Raw genomic sequence first — 15,826 nt, forward strand, 5'->3', positions numbered from 1 at the left:
GCGGGAAGATTTTTCTCCCAATCCTTTCCGGACTCTAAACATAGTACCTTTAGAAGTCGCTTAATGGTTTTGTGGAAACGCTCTACCGGGTTTGTCTGGGGATGCCGCACAGATGAATGAGTGACTTTTATTCCGAACTTATCAAAAAATTCTGTGGTTAAATAGCTAGTGAACGACGTACCCCAATCACACTGTATCTCACGGGGGAACCCCATTCTACTAAAAACGTTTAACATAGCATTTATCACTGTGATTGACGTAAGGTCTTCTATAGGGATTGCATCCGGATATTTTGAAGACATACACATCGCCGTTAACAAATATCGATTGTTTTTCTCACTAATGGGTAATGGTCCTACGCAATCAATATTTAATTTGCTAAAAATTTCCGATATAACGGGAACTAATTTGAGAGGGGCCTTTGTCTTCTCCCTTGGTTTACCGATTCGTTGACAAGGATCACACGAGCGAACGTAATTCTCGATATCCTTTACACAATTTGGCCAAAAATAATATTTTAGGGCCCTATCTTTCGTTTTAGTTACCCCCAGATGTGCCGACGTCGACTCGTGGCACATCTCTAATATTGCCGGTCTGAATTTTTTCGGCACAATTAATTGAGATCTCGGGTTTCTAAATGATCTTTTGTTACCCTAAAAAACAATCCCTTTTCCTTTTTAAATCCCTCATGTCCTTTGTTAACGCGTTCCCTACATTCTTCCAAGGTTCCGCAGTCCATTTGAGCCTTTGAAAATTCTCCTTGAGTTATCTTGAACGGAGTGAATAAATCTTCAGCTCCTTCCCCTATCTCAATGGGTGGTAACGATTCTTCTCTCAGTTGCATTTCAGGTTCTATCTCATTCTTCCCTCCTGTCCCGCTTTCTATTCTCCTTGCTTTTCCATCCCCTTTGAACGAGTAGTGACAGCATTCACAGTGGCAATACTGATACGTTTGTTAAGTAACTCGGCCGTGGCGTTACTAAGAAGGTAAATTCCTTGATCGAGAGATGAATCAACAATAGCGGCCTTTGTGACGACCTCCCCGAACTCTGGGCTATTGAGCCTTACACGTGCCAGAGGCAAACACCTCAAATCTAAGTCCAATGGTTGTTTCACCCAAATTACCTCACCGGTAAAATCTGCATTACAGACGTAATTTCGTGTAACGATATCTACGCTGGCGCCTGAATCCCGGAGAATTTTAATTTCCGATCCGTTAACGGATCCTTCACTTATATAGGGAGCAAATAATTCATTTTCGTGCGCGCTTCCTACGTGATTTATCTGCTCTGTCGGTTGATTCTTTTTTAATTGAGGGCCGTTTGGCCTTAAATGCGTCGTAGACAGACATTCATAACATTGTAATTGTTTCCGCTGATCAAAATTGTCTCCCCTCCAATTCCTTTGTGGGGCTAAATTCCTCCACGATTTATTTTCATTGGGTTTAGCGTTTGCCATTCTTTCCGTCGCTTTATACTTCTCTTCTTTCTTAGGCGAAAACGGTCTGTTTCTCTCAACCATTTTTCTTTCGGGGAATTTTACAAAGTTGGATTTCGTCCGCACCGATTCGTAGTGGTCCAGTTTCTCGGCTAGAACAAAAGGATCCACGAACTCCGACCATACGTCTAGAAAATGGTCTCTTATCTGGCTCGGGACGCGTTTTTTTATCTGGTCGGTGATTAGCAATTTCTTTAGCCCGGTAAAATCCGTTACACCCGATCCCGAAAGCCAACCATCTAAGAAATGTTCCATATCAAAAATTAATTCCTTCCACAATGCGTTCGGTTTTTTCTGATGGCTCACGAAACGCTGCCTATATGTCTCAGTTTTTATCTTAAATCGTTCCAGCAAAACTTGTTTAATATGCTCGTAATCCTGAGCTTTGTCTTCCGGTTCTTTCGCTATGATGTGAGCCAAATCTAACGGCAATAATGACAGTAGTTGAGAGACCCATTCAGCCTCGTCAATCTCGGCGGTTTTTAATTGCCTCTCTAGTAATGTCAGATAAATTGACATATCAGTTTGGTTACTATCAAACTTAGGCATTAAATGCTTAATATCTCTTCGCGGTCTAGAATTTTCATTTCGGCTTGAATGTGAGCTATTAATTTCCGAGGAATTAGATATTCTTAAACGCTCCAACTCAAATTCCCGTTCGCGCTGCCTTTCAGCTTGTAATTCTGCCTCTACGCGCTCTTTCTCTGTTTTTCGTTCTTCCACTATAACTTCATATCTATCTTTTACGAAGTCAATATCTGGGAACTCTTTAATTTTCCTGATCAGATCTACTACTTTATTTGAGGGGTCAGTCTCGATCCCTAATTCTTCCGTCAGGGAGAATAAATCTATTTTTAACGCTCTGTTTAAGAAAGCCATTTCTTAATTTAATTCTACTTACAAACTGATTAGCTATCTTACTCTCAAAAAAAAATATTTTAAGCTACACAAAATTCAACTGATTTTAAACACAAGGAACTCCTTTATGTATCAACAATACACATAAAACACAGTTGATTTATACAATACACAAAATAAATTCTATTAACTATTTCACCAGTTTTGAATAACTTACTGAAATCAGCAGATTTCTATTCAACTAATTACTGCAAACTGTCACACAATTTTTCATCTAATACACATTCGAAAAAAGTCAAAGTTATCATTCATCGAATGCATTTGGTTCAGCCACTGAAACCTGTGGTTACATTTAGCATTTACAAGTTAATTAGCATCTACAATTTAACATTACTTCTATAACTTATTAACAGAACTTGTACACCAAAATTTTAATCTTTATAATTAGTCCCAACTAATTAAAAATTTCTTTACTGCATTGCTTTAATAGCCAATTCTAAAATGCTACACTGAAATTTCAAATTTTACTTCAGTGACCGACAGTTACTTTTATAATAAATTTACTGCCTCTAGAGAAAGGAAAGTTAGGAAGCACTCACCGGTGTGCAGGAGACTCGGAACACTTCGTCGGTTGGTTGATACCAGGTTGGAGGTAGAGTGAATTCCAATCGAAGTTGAGTCCACTCGTCGAACTTGCGGCTGGAGAATTCCTTTCTAACTTGGGTCAGTACGCTCTTGCAGCTCAGCGATTCTTCCTCGCTTTGAGTTCCACTCGTCGATCTTGAAGTTGGCAATTACCACGCAACTTTTTTAAAAGTAACTTTAACCTAGATATTGTAAGTTTTCTCAGACTAGAAATCTCTGAGTCTGAAACGCAAGTCCAGTTAGCTAATGATAGCTTACCGCGCAAAGTTCTATCAACACCGCTGCCACCAAATATTAAAGCTGTAAAGTCTCGATCCAAAAACAGGTAGCGATATGATCAAATTTTTTTTATTTACAGCTTTATTACATAAAAACAACTCTTTCTAATCTAGGTTAAATGAATGATGCTATTTACAACACGAAAATTACACAAGAATAGTTCCTCGAACCATTTCGAAGGAAACAACTTTACAAGAACAGCTAACAGGCTGTTGGCGTCTTAGGCTACTCCGGGGGTAGCTCTCGGAATCCACCGAATTTTCTTCGGGTGGAATTCTACGCAGAAGTCCGATTCACCCGAAGCTTCTCCTCCTTGGTTCACACGAAGCTCCTCTCCGTCTTCTTCCGAAAAATCTCACCTTTTATTTTCCTCTCAGACTCCCTGTTACCCAATCACCGTTCAGAACAACCTGAATCGTCTCTGGTCGCCCGTGGGAAAATGTCCATTGATGATTCACCCTCCACCATGGGAAAAATGCAGGACATCTGGAGTGTTTGACACTGTCGCCTTTCGAAGACACGATTTATTTGCCTGGGAAACGCACGTGTGGTTCCTTATCTGGATTAGCACTAAATGGCCAGATGACCGTACTTAAAAGGAGGGTCTTCCATTTGGCAATCTGGAGGCACTTAACACTGTGGGAGTTTCGTTGATGAAGAATGGCCCGGAATGTACATTATCGAGTGTGGGAAAAAGGAATGTCACAGTGGTCACCCAGGAAGAAGCTGATTCATTACAAGATCGTTGTGACTTATTTTATGGAAATCGACAGCTACATTTTTCAAAACTGTTATTAAAAAAAATTACTTTTTTATTATCTTAAAACTGAAGAAGTTGTCTTTTTAATCCTATCAAATTCATTTCTGTACTGTCTATTCTATATTTTTTTTAAATTTATATTTTTTTTAAAATTCAGTTTAATGCACAGTCTGTTGCAATTTTGAATGTTATTGTGAAATACATCAAAACATTCAATCACTCACTTTTACCGATTTTAAGATTTTTAAGAAATTGCTTTTTGTTTGGTATTTTATTCGGAAAAAGGACTTTCACTTCCACTTTTAATTCTAAAATACATTTTATAAATTTATATCCACAGTCGTTTGCACCAGATTCATTCTATTAAATAGATGTTGTAAAAATGTTATTAAGGTAAAATTTTTAAGGTATGCATCGTCCCATATTAATCGTTTAACAGCCTAAATAGCCAGGCTGATTACCAGAGGCAGTTAATTACTATTATTATATTTTGGTTTTCTTACCTTTCAAAAATTCTTTTAGTTGGCGAAGTGATTGTTCTTTCCTGTCTGGTGTCTCATTGAGCTCCGCGGCTGCCTTTTTCTGAAAATACTCAGGAAGATATCCCAGTTCGAAAGGCAAGATCTCCTCGCCTATTCTTGCCGTCGCAGGATTCCTCTCAAACATATTGCCTCCACTGAGAATCCCTTTTGAAAGTTTGGTTGCTTTTTCAAGGAATATAAGAAATGGTTTCGGTATCCTCACAGATTATAATTTCTTTGATTTCCTAAAAATATAAAACAAAGAAAATAAGAGGAATATTTCTAGTGAATTCCAATAAACAACATCAAATTCGATACAAGCAGTATTAAAACATATTCTTCAAATACCAAATATTTTTGCGTTTGTGGATGAAAAGGTAAAAGATGCTTGAGAGAATCTTCAAATTATAAGATTTTTGAGAATATTGGACATTTTTTTTTGAAAAATTACGTAAGTAGATTGAAATAAAGGGAATTTAGAATTTCAACATCATAGCCAAATTTGATGGGTTTTGACAATAATGACAACTACATTATTATAGCTGAACTATGATTATAACGGAATAATTGACATAAATTTGGCATCTTGGCATAAACATTGGCTTACATTTGAAATCTTTGTATTTCTTTGATTCAGCGTTATGTTCTATTTTATTTTCCCATAAATGCCGTTCATTGAAGCAATACCAATTCTATTGATAATTCATATAGATCGCTCTGTCGCTTTAAGAATGTCTTGAAGAAATAAAAGCTCAGGAGAAAAATTCTCTGAATAGATCCTTTTTCTTTGGAATCGAATCTTAATCTGGGGCTTAATTCTGAGTAAGTCATATCACTGACTCTCCAACCCGCCCGAAGGCACACGGATAAATAATACTGAATGACCGGACCGCTGTAACAGCAACACTGGCAGGAACTGTGGTTGAATCCGAAGGGCCATTACCGGGCATGATGCAACCCTTCCCTAAGGAATTACGTCCCCTGGGAGGAGCCAGACCCCTCCTTTTCGTGTACCTTTCAGGGTGGAGAGAGCCAACCACCATGCAGGAAGCTTCTCATCCTCAATTACGAATTTTCCCAGCGAGTGGGAGAGGGGGGGGGATCAAGCGATGCATAAAGAGAACAATCCCGTTTCTTCTACTCAGTAAATCTACTCAGCTTTCTACGCATTTGTGAAATTTACCTCTGAGTTGCCATAGTTTCAGATTAAGAGTTTTTATGAAAGACGCTATACAGTTGATTAATTTACGATGTCTTAACCACATGCGGTGGCAAGAAATTCACTGCCACGCGTGTAAAAACAGTACAGTAGACTCCCGATTATCCGCGCTTGCCACTCTAAGTTTTTTTTTTTTTTTTTTTTTTTTTTGCTTCCAAGCAAAGAGAAAATGCTTCCAAAGCAAGAAGCAAACACAAATGACTGATTTCTTCAAAAAGGTGTAGTTTTACAGTTATGCTTTTGTAATTACATAATACATTACAGTATTAAAACAGTACATATGTATTAATTTTCCTGTGTATCCTTGGCGCCTCTCGTAAGTACAAAGCACTTTTCTGTTTTCATGAACAAAATGCATTTTAGATTAGTTTTGAGTGATATACTAAAATATTAAGCGTTAGTGAAACATTTCCTGCTGCTTATTTTACGTTTTATTGTATGTAAAACGATTTTTCAAAGTTGGAATGACTGTTTTCTCTTTTGCTATACCCGTTTTTAGCTTTTTTCGGATTATCCGCGATTTTTGTTATCCGCGGCGGCCGCGCGACCCAATTCCACGGATAATCGGGAGAGTACTGTACATTGTAACTCGCAGCGAGGCCATAGAATGTATCCGATATCTTAAATAAATCGGAAAAAGACACGCGTCTTCTAAATGAATAAATTTTCTACCTAAGATTGTGTACTTTTAAGCTGTGTTTCAGCAAATAAACTTAGAAAACAAAGAGCATACATCATTTTTTTATGGCGCACATACATCGTTTTCTCTGACGTTTGCCTGCTAACGTGTGTAGCGAGTCGTTGGCGATTCTGGGACCCAAACCCTTTCATGTACCCTTCAGGGTGGCGAGAACTAACCACCATGAAGGAAGCTTCTCATTCTCATTTAGAGATGCCCCTAGGGGAGGGGATTCTGAGTAAAACCACTCTTAAATGCAAGAATTAAGAAAATTAGTCACGGGTTGATAAAGGATGTTGATGTTCTTAATACGATAAACCGTACCATCGGAACTTTCAAAATCAAATCATAACTATTGGGGCTTAATTCTGAGTAAATCCGCTCTTAAATGCAAGAATTAAGAAAGTTAGTCATGGATTGATAATGGATGTTGATGTTCTTAAAGCGATAGATCGTACCATTGAAACCCTCAAAATCAAATCATAATTATTAGTGCTTAATTCTGAGTAAATCCGCTCTTAAATGGAAGAATTAAGAAAGTTAGTCACGGGTTGATAATGGATGTTGATGTTCTTAATGACGTACCATCCCAACTATCAACAGAATTGGTGCAACTTCGATTTTCGTATGACAATATTTCTTTTATTGAACATTTATCTGTTTCTTTTCGCTTCATTTCTAATTAAAATGTGTTAAAGAGTACTAGAAATATCCCAAATACTCATTTACAACTACTCACTCAAGGATTCATTAATATCTGAATTCTATGGGATAAAGAATATTAAGCCTTATAAATATTTATTTACTAACATTATTAAAAAAATATTTAGTGATTCTTAAGGACTCATTACATAGCGGTTATTATGGCAATATGCAATTCCGAAATTTAAAAAAAAATATATCTTACTTATTCCCGTTATATTTTACATTTATTTGAAATATATGGGTGATAAAATTTAGTTTCAGATAAACTTCCAGTAGAAATAGTTATTACAAAAAGCATTTTTGCTAATAAATTCAATAAACTTTAATAATCATGAAAGCCAACGGCAGGTTTAAGTTTTTGCCTGCATATCAACAAACAAAGGCCGGGATAGCTTGGTTGGGAGGGAGTTGGATTCGTAATTTGGGTTGTGAATTCGAACCCCGCCGACAGAGACTCCCCGTGTATGCGGTGGCAGGTGCACGTATAAATCCGTCGTGGCCATAAAGTCCTCCATGTCGAGATAATACGACTGGAGGTACTGGTTCAGAGGTGATTGTTCTTTGATTCAGGTTCACATTACGATCTGTGGGCGAGTGAATGAAATGCATAAATGAAGTCCGCCCCGTAAAAAGGATTGTGGCGCATGAGTAGCTAAGTCGTACTCTTGGCCCTGGATGGCGCTACTGAAACAAGCGACGCTCTCTCAGGTTAAAAGCGCCGAGTTTTGTCAGCGGGCTTGTCTATGATAAGTGCCATAAGAAACAACAATAACATATCAACAAACAGTTTCGATTTATCGTTTGTTAAAGATAATAATTAGAATAATACAAAGTTCATCTACGCAAAACTCATCAAAAAGTTACTTCAAGCTATATTAAAATGTTTTATCATCTCAATGATTGGCGAGTTTTCTGACTTGGCGCAAGATAGGTTTTTTTTTCTTTTATTTTTTTATTATGGAAAGCAGAATATGAAAAGTTGCATCTTTTTTTTTTTTTTTTTTCGTAAAAAAAGTTATTATTTTGAAAAAACACCCGATGATATTTAGATAATTATCAAGATAATAGAAAAATAATAGATAATTTAAATAAAAATTGCTACACTTAGTAATATTTTTTGGAGTGAAAATGTTGTGTAATTTATCGTTATCTGAACATTCCTGAAAAAAAAACATGAGTTAATCTTCATATTTTTTGCAACGTAAAGATATTTTTATCTTTAATCAATAAATAATTAATTGCAACATTTGGGATGTAAACAACTCATTGAATTCAAAGTCAGTCGCAATCACAAAAAAACTTTTCGGCCAAATAAATAGGTTTATCTCTTTAAAGTACTTGTAAACACTTCTTACAATATAATCTACGCATATATCCATAAATTACTTGCCAATATGTATATGTATATAAAATATATGTATCTATAAAATACTTGTCACAATAGCTAATTTCTAAGAGTGTTAGAGATAGATATATAATTCAAATTAGAAAAATATTTTAATTAACAGGTAGAATTATATTTTATTTTGTTTCAAACAATAAATATGTTCCTAAAAAATTATATAGTTCCGCGGTTTTATCAATCATATTTAGTAAAGAATTCGCTAATGCTCTAAAATACACAAAATAAAATACAAAACTTTTTTTTTATATTTAAAACCAACTTAGTCAAAAACGCTTAAAATGAATAAAGTTCAAATACTAATTTATTTTAAGAGACAATTCGAAAATATAAAAACGTTCCGATGAAATTAATATCATTATTAAGTCTTGTTTTTTTATATTTTGTTGATAAATATAGCTTAAATATTCAACTTTCATATAAATAATAATTTAAGCACAGTATGGTTCGTACGATCAAAAAATATGATAGAAAAATTAAATCATTTTAATACAAAATAAAGTGACATTTAAAATGCAATTATAATCAGAGATTTTGAAGACCTAAAATAAATATAAATTTACAGTTAAAATTTGAAATGTATTTACACTGGGGATGATATATGTAATTATTCTTTTGCCAGATGTTCAACCTTACAAACAAAATAGAAATAAACAAACAGAAACATTCATAACAAAAAACGTATGGCCGCCATTATAATTCAAAAGCAATCATTCAAATGAAAAATAATTTCTTCATTTAAAGAAAATTTAAAATGCAATTATGTTATAACCAGCTAAAATTTTAAACCGTAGAAGATATATTTAAATTTTCGTTTGCAGTTAACTGTTAGCTTTCGCTGTATTAGACATAAATACTATTTCCGTTCAGAAAGAGATATCGCTTTGTTTCTTCTTTTTTCCCCTTTATGAGTATATCCCTCGGAGGGGAGGGGCATCTCGAAATGAGGATGAGATGCTTTCGGTATGGTGGTTGGATCTAACCATCCTGGGGCGGGCTACAAGTAAAAAAGGGGGGGTCTGGCTCCTCCCATCGATGACGGGACGTACTTCTTTATGGAAGGGCTGTAGCGTGGCCGGTGATGGTTTTTAGGACTCAACCCCAGTTCCCGCCAGTGTTGCTGTTGCGGCGGTTTGGTTATTCAGTTTTATTTATCCGTGTGTCTTCGGGCAGTGTTATCACTTCACTTTACGAGTAGTTGAGTTTCCCAAACTTTTTTATGACAGGCAAATTAGAATTGTTCTTTAAATAAAATGACTAATAAATAGAAGTTTGATGCAAATATAGTGGAAGAAGTTTTATAAAACAAATAGTTATGCATTAAAAATATTCATAAACCGGTAGTAAAATTTCTTTACTCAAAGCATTCGAAAAAAAATCTAAGCTTCTTATAAGTCCCTTAAGATCCTTCTTACCGTCGTGGATTTATTTGTAACGGAAATAAAAATTTTCATTGCTTTTTAACTCTATCCATTTTGATTTTCAATTCTTCTTATCAGTTTTAGTAGCTGAGAAAGATTTTTTTGTCAAAATATAACTGATAAGACCAAGGGACTGTATGAATCATTATATCCCTTAATGTTTTGAGATGCACATTTAATTCAATTAATCGGTTGTAATAAAATTAATCGGTAGTTAAATAAAATTCGTCTCATCATTTAAAACATATGAATTCAAGAAACTGCTCTTTTCAACAATTGACGGTACAGTGGCAATTCATACTGCTAACAATCTACATTGATTTTGTAACATTTCGTTTCGGTGCTGCGGTGGTTTTGGGGCAAAGTCTCGATTTCAAGTTCGGTATCTGCTTCCACCGAAGAAATGTCGTCTAAGCGGGCTTGGGGCATATTAAATCCATCGGGCCAAACATCCTCCCGCTGCTGAGGTACTGAAATTTGGAGAGAAGGTATGCCAGATCAGATGTCGTCCTCGTCACCAGGCCGCTGTTTAAAATTAGGAGGTGTGTCCTAGTGTTTGCTTAAACCTGAACGTTAATATAACTGAATTAAACAGCGATGTTCCGTTCGTTCTAAAGATTCTTCAGCCCACGCTTTATTCAGATAAAATTCTGTCCGTGGATCAGTGATATAAAACCATTATTACTGTGCCGCTGATCTACTGTCTTCTCTTCCTACACCCTCCACATATAATGGAAAAGGGAATTTGAAACAAGGAATCTAAAAAAAACGGTTTTATTATGGTAAATCTTCAGCTACGAAATGATCCGAAACTGGAGAAAATAACATAAGGATGAGAACAGAAACTAAAAAAATAAAGAATGCGACAAAAAAGCAAAAGAGTAAGATAAATCAGAATGCAAGCAAATGCTAAAAGGAATTCAGAATGGAATATTGCAGTTTCTTAAACAGAAAAGAAACTGCAGAAGAGTAAAAACGCAGACTTAAGGATATAACTGAAAAAGAAACTGATCGATAACAAGGAGAAATTGAAAAGCATCATAATATACTAACTTTAAAAGAAGAATCCAAGCAGAGAGGAATTCATATATCATTAATATTCGAAAAGGGAATATGACTGCTTATAACATTAATTATAATACTATACAATGAAATATAAATGTTTGTAAAAAAGATGTCCTTCTAAATGTGAAATTACACTCGTGCATAGCCGTATATGTTTCAAGATATAAAAATTTCAACAGACGCAATAATAATTATTTTTATATAAAAATGTATTTATCAGAAATTTTCAACACAGCAATCAGAAATGAAGTCATATTTCAAAAATTAAAAGGTAACACCAAGAAACTTCATGTATTAATACACATATTAATCCATATATGTATTAATACATATATATGTATTAATATATGGATTAAAACTCATTTTACTTGACCCTAGTTAGCGCTACTAAAAAAACAAAAGACGCTCACTCGGCTTAAATCGTAAAGTGCCATAAGTCATAACACAACACAACAACAAAACTTATTTTGGACAAATACTGCAGTTTGGTAGGGAAAAACATTTTTAGCTTCAGTCGTTGCCATCCAACAATGAGAAATTAATCTAAAATCTATATCACTGTCTCTATCGGAAATTTAATCTTTGTATAAATTTAGTAAAAGTTATCACTGCAATTTAAAGAACTGAGTTCTGAAATAAGAATCGAATGTTTACATAGATATAACAAATATAAAACACATTTTTTTTTAATGATAGACTTAATTTAAATCGATAAATGGGATAGAAGTAAAATTTAATTTGACACCTTCAAATATCTTACAGAGTTAAAATGCTTTTAAATATTGGTTAATATCTATTCAAAGTTGAACAATTTCATTTTTAAACCTTATAAAAAGAATAAAATAAATTTATTAATCGATGTATAATTCTTTCAAATAAAAATTTAAAATCTCTACGGTTTAAAAAGATTGTATTTAAAAAATCAGAATTATATTATTCGTCTTTGAAAACTTTAATAGTTTCTTTCTAATTTATATGAAAAATTTACTTTCCAAAATTGTTTTAGGTCACCTATTTCATACAGTACTCGCCCTGTTTTTAAATTTATTTCTAATCGTATAATAAACACTTATTACCTGACCTAATAAAGACTTATCGTATAATAAACACTATTAGTGACCTAATCAACACTTATATTATCGTTTGAACAATCGATTCAACTTTCTTTAAATTTTAAAATTTTTATCAGTTTACTTATTTTGTAATAATGAGAAGTTCCAATTATTAAATAAGTATGCTCCAGTTTCTTGTCTCTTACTTGAATTTTCTGTTTCTTTTGGTGATAACATTTAAGTGATACGGAGGCCTTAACCCAATTTTTTTACTCTTGAGAAGAGTCAAACTTCTGACAGAGTTGAGAGACTTCTAAGACTATATCTGGTAAAATTAAATCTAAAACTTTTCATTATTCTTAAGTATTTCCTACTGAAAGAAAATCGGGAAAAAATTCTTTCTTTGGGAATTAGTTTGAGAAATTAAGCTTATAAAATACTAAATCTTAACAATGTCAAAAAAAATTATTCTTCAAATACTTCAAAGAATCGTTTTAGAATTTAAAATTTAAATGAAGTTTTATTTTTAATTGATATTTTTCTACATATGTATATTTTACGTTTATATTTCATTTAGAATGTATATTTTACGTTTTCAAATTTTGAAACAAAATTAATTTATTTTTGTAATAACAAAAATTGCAAATTAATGTTTCTTTTGGTTTTTAATAAATAAATTTTTTGTTTAAAAATTATTTATGATCGTCATTTTCTGATATAATACAATAAAAAAATATCTTCAGATTTTAGTACGAATATCAACGATTCCACAGTCAAATTTCGTCTGAAAAATTCTATCTGAAATCAACTTCAAAGAATCGTTTTAAAATCTAAAATGTAATTTAACTTTTACTTTAAAAGAAACAAATAATATTCGATATATCAATCATTTCATTTACAATGTATATGTTATATTTTCAAATTTTGAAATAAAATAAAAAAAAATTATAGCAACAAAAATTACAAATTAATGTTTCGTTTGGTTCTTTAAAAAATTTCCTAATTGATTATTAAAATTTTTTTTTCTTTAAAAATTATTTCTTTCTAATCTTTATTTTTTGAAATAATACAATAAAAAATATCTTCTGATTTTAGTATGAATATCAATGATTCCGCAGTCAAATTTCGTCTGAAAAATTATTTTTGAAATCATCCTCAATGAACAGTTTAAGAATTTAAAATGTGATTCAAATTTTACTTTAAATGCAGGAAATTATATTCTATATATTAATCTATATTTCCTTAAGAAAATATATTTTACATTTTCATATTTTCAAATTAAATAAAATTTTATTTTTATAGTAACAAAAATTACAAATTAATGATTTTTGTGAGGTTTTCTTATAAAATAATATTTTCTTACTGGTGATTTAAAAGATGATTATTTGATATTTCCTCTTTAAAAATTATTTGCTTCGAATGGTATATTTTGAAATAATATAATTTAAAAAAATATCTTCTGATTTTGGTATGAAAATCAACGATTCCACAAATTTCTAAAGCATAACAAAGCAAAATCATACCTGGCAGTAGTCACAATACACTACGTACGGGACACAGTCTAGTTTTGAATAAGTTTGCTCTGTTTTTAAAATTTATATGAGACGACTTCATAAGAATTGTTTCTTATTCCAGAACATATTTTACAAAACACATTCATATATTTGAAAGAATTTATCGATTAGAAAACAATAGTCCATAATATTCCAGAACATGTGAAAACTTATGAAAAAGAGTTTCACGTGCTTTTTGAAGGAAATAGTACGGCACGAAACACTGAACACGTGGCTTTTATTGTCACTATTTCCAAACAATTAAAATGTTATAAAACATATTTGCTTCGGTAATTTCCAATTGCAAGTGTTATCATGTTATTTGGTTACACATTAGAACAACATACTGTTTATTTTTCGATAGTAGAATCTATAATATTTCAGTATGACAATTAGCAAAAACAGTTGTATAATCTCATTATCAATATTGTATTATTACGAAATAGACTTATTTATAAGAAATAGCATGTTCCTCAGTGCTTATTTTCCAATTTTTATAAATATTATTTTACAGAAATAAGCAAGAATCAATAAGTTTTCTTCAGATATATACAAAATGAATTATATATATTTCCTATATATGCAAAGACACATATACATTTTTTAATTCTTTATACAGGTGCGGCATTTGAAAGTACTGGTAAAATCATGATAATATCTTAGTAATATGATTATTTTTTCTAAAGGTATTCTAATAAACGTGAAGAATTGAAGCTCCGACAGTAAACAATAGATATAATGTGATAAAAAATTTTAATATTAACTAAATAAATTAAGATATTTTAATTATTTTTAAATTTTTTTCATTCTTTCTTGGAATTATTTACCAAAATTTACCTATTAGAACAAAAAAAATTAAAAAATTATCGGTAAAAAATATTAAAGTGTGTTAAAGTATTATTAATTCTAATGTTAGATTATTATTAATTCTAATGCATTTTCATAACAATTTTTTAAATAGGATTTGCTATGAAAATTTTCTAGAATGAATTGTTTAGAAATGCAGCGATTATTCATAATTTAAAATGTTCTTCTTTAAAATTTAGCAAACATTTTAATAAAAAACACAATAGTTCAAATTCTTTGAATTCATGCATGATTAAAACAAATGAATCAAAAAACATATTGGACTGCTAAACTGTAATTCAAGTGCATTTTGATTCTAAATAAATAAATATGTAATAAAAATTTTTAAAGAAAAACAGTTTTTAATCGAATAAGTTTCCTTTTTTCCCCCAAATAGCTGAATTTTATTGCATATAAAAGTAAAAATAATTTTTGTTTACACATAAAAATGATATATTTCGTGAATTTAATTTCAAAAACAGTGAATTAACTACTAACTGCAACCAATTAAACAAAAAACTAAAATTTAAATATAAATGCAAAAAGAGCATTGCCTGGCTATTTAAAATATCGCAGTGTTTGCAGTAAATTTCTTTTAATAAAAAGAAATAACATTTCCTTTTCAACAATTTGATAATTTTTTCCAGGTAAACGTTTCATTTAAATAAAAATAATTGCAATATAAATAAACTGAAGCTTATAAGAAAAGATAGTTTATAACAATTTAAAAAAATAATTGAGTTTCAATATTCAAGTAAAAAAAAAATGCCAGAAAATGTAAGCAACTAGACGTAATTATAAAATATTCTCAGCACATATTAGAGAATAGATTTTACTGGATATTGCAACAAAATTCACAATATTCGCATAATAAAATAATGTAAATGCTAGCATATAACAAAAAACAATATGTTTTTAACAATATTACATTTGATTAAAATAACCTTCCGTTAAAATTTTTCGGAAAAAAATTATATAGAAATTAACAAAGGAAAACAATTGCAAAGAAAATTTAATTTATTTATCATTTAAAAATAATGAAAATTACCAAACATACGCACTAAAAAGGATCAAACATTATTGATAATATTTTAAGTTTTTGTTGAAATATATTTAAAAATACAATAATATATTAAAAATACAATAATATATATTTAAAAATACAATAATTAACTAATATATTAATATATTAGTTGAAATATATTAAATTATTTTTTATATGATTGAGGAAAAAGTTTTCCGTGAAAAAATATTTTTGAATTACAAATAAATCTGTAGATTTAAAATTTTGGTACAAAATCATACTAAAATAAAATGAAACTAT

At 31.4% G+C, this 15,826-nt stretch overlaps 1 protein-coding gene across 4 annotated transcripts in view; it reads right to left on the reverse strand.

Annotated features, from left to right (window-relative positions):
* LOC129976446 (alpha-tocopherol transfer protein-like) overlaps positions 1–15,826 on the reverse strand; it is a 96,023-nt gene that overhangs the window by 27,716 nt on the left and 52,481 nt on the right. For all 4 annotated transcript variants that reach the window (XM_056090025.1, XM_056090024.1, XM_056090026.1 and 1 more), the window contains exon 2: positions 4,543–4,805. In XM_056090025.1, the coding sequence (XP_055946000.1) occupies positions 4,543–4,705 (163 nt within the window). In that variant the 5' untranslated portion in view covers positions 4,706–4,805. The remainder of the gene's footprint in view (positions 1–4,542; positions 4,806–15,826) is intronic.

The sequence above is a fragment of the Argiope bruennichi genome, chromosome 7 (assembly GCF_947563725.1).
Source record: "Argiope bruennichi chromosome 7, qqArgBrue1.1, whole genome shotgun sequence".
Lineage (NCBI taxonomy): Eukaryota > Metazoa > Arthropoda > Arachnida > Araneae > Araneidae > Argiope > Argiope bruennichi.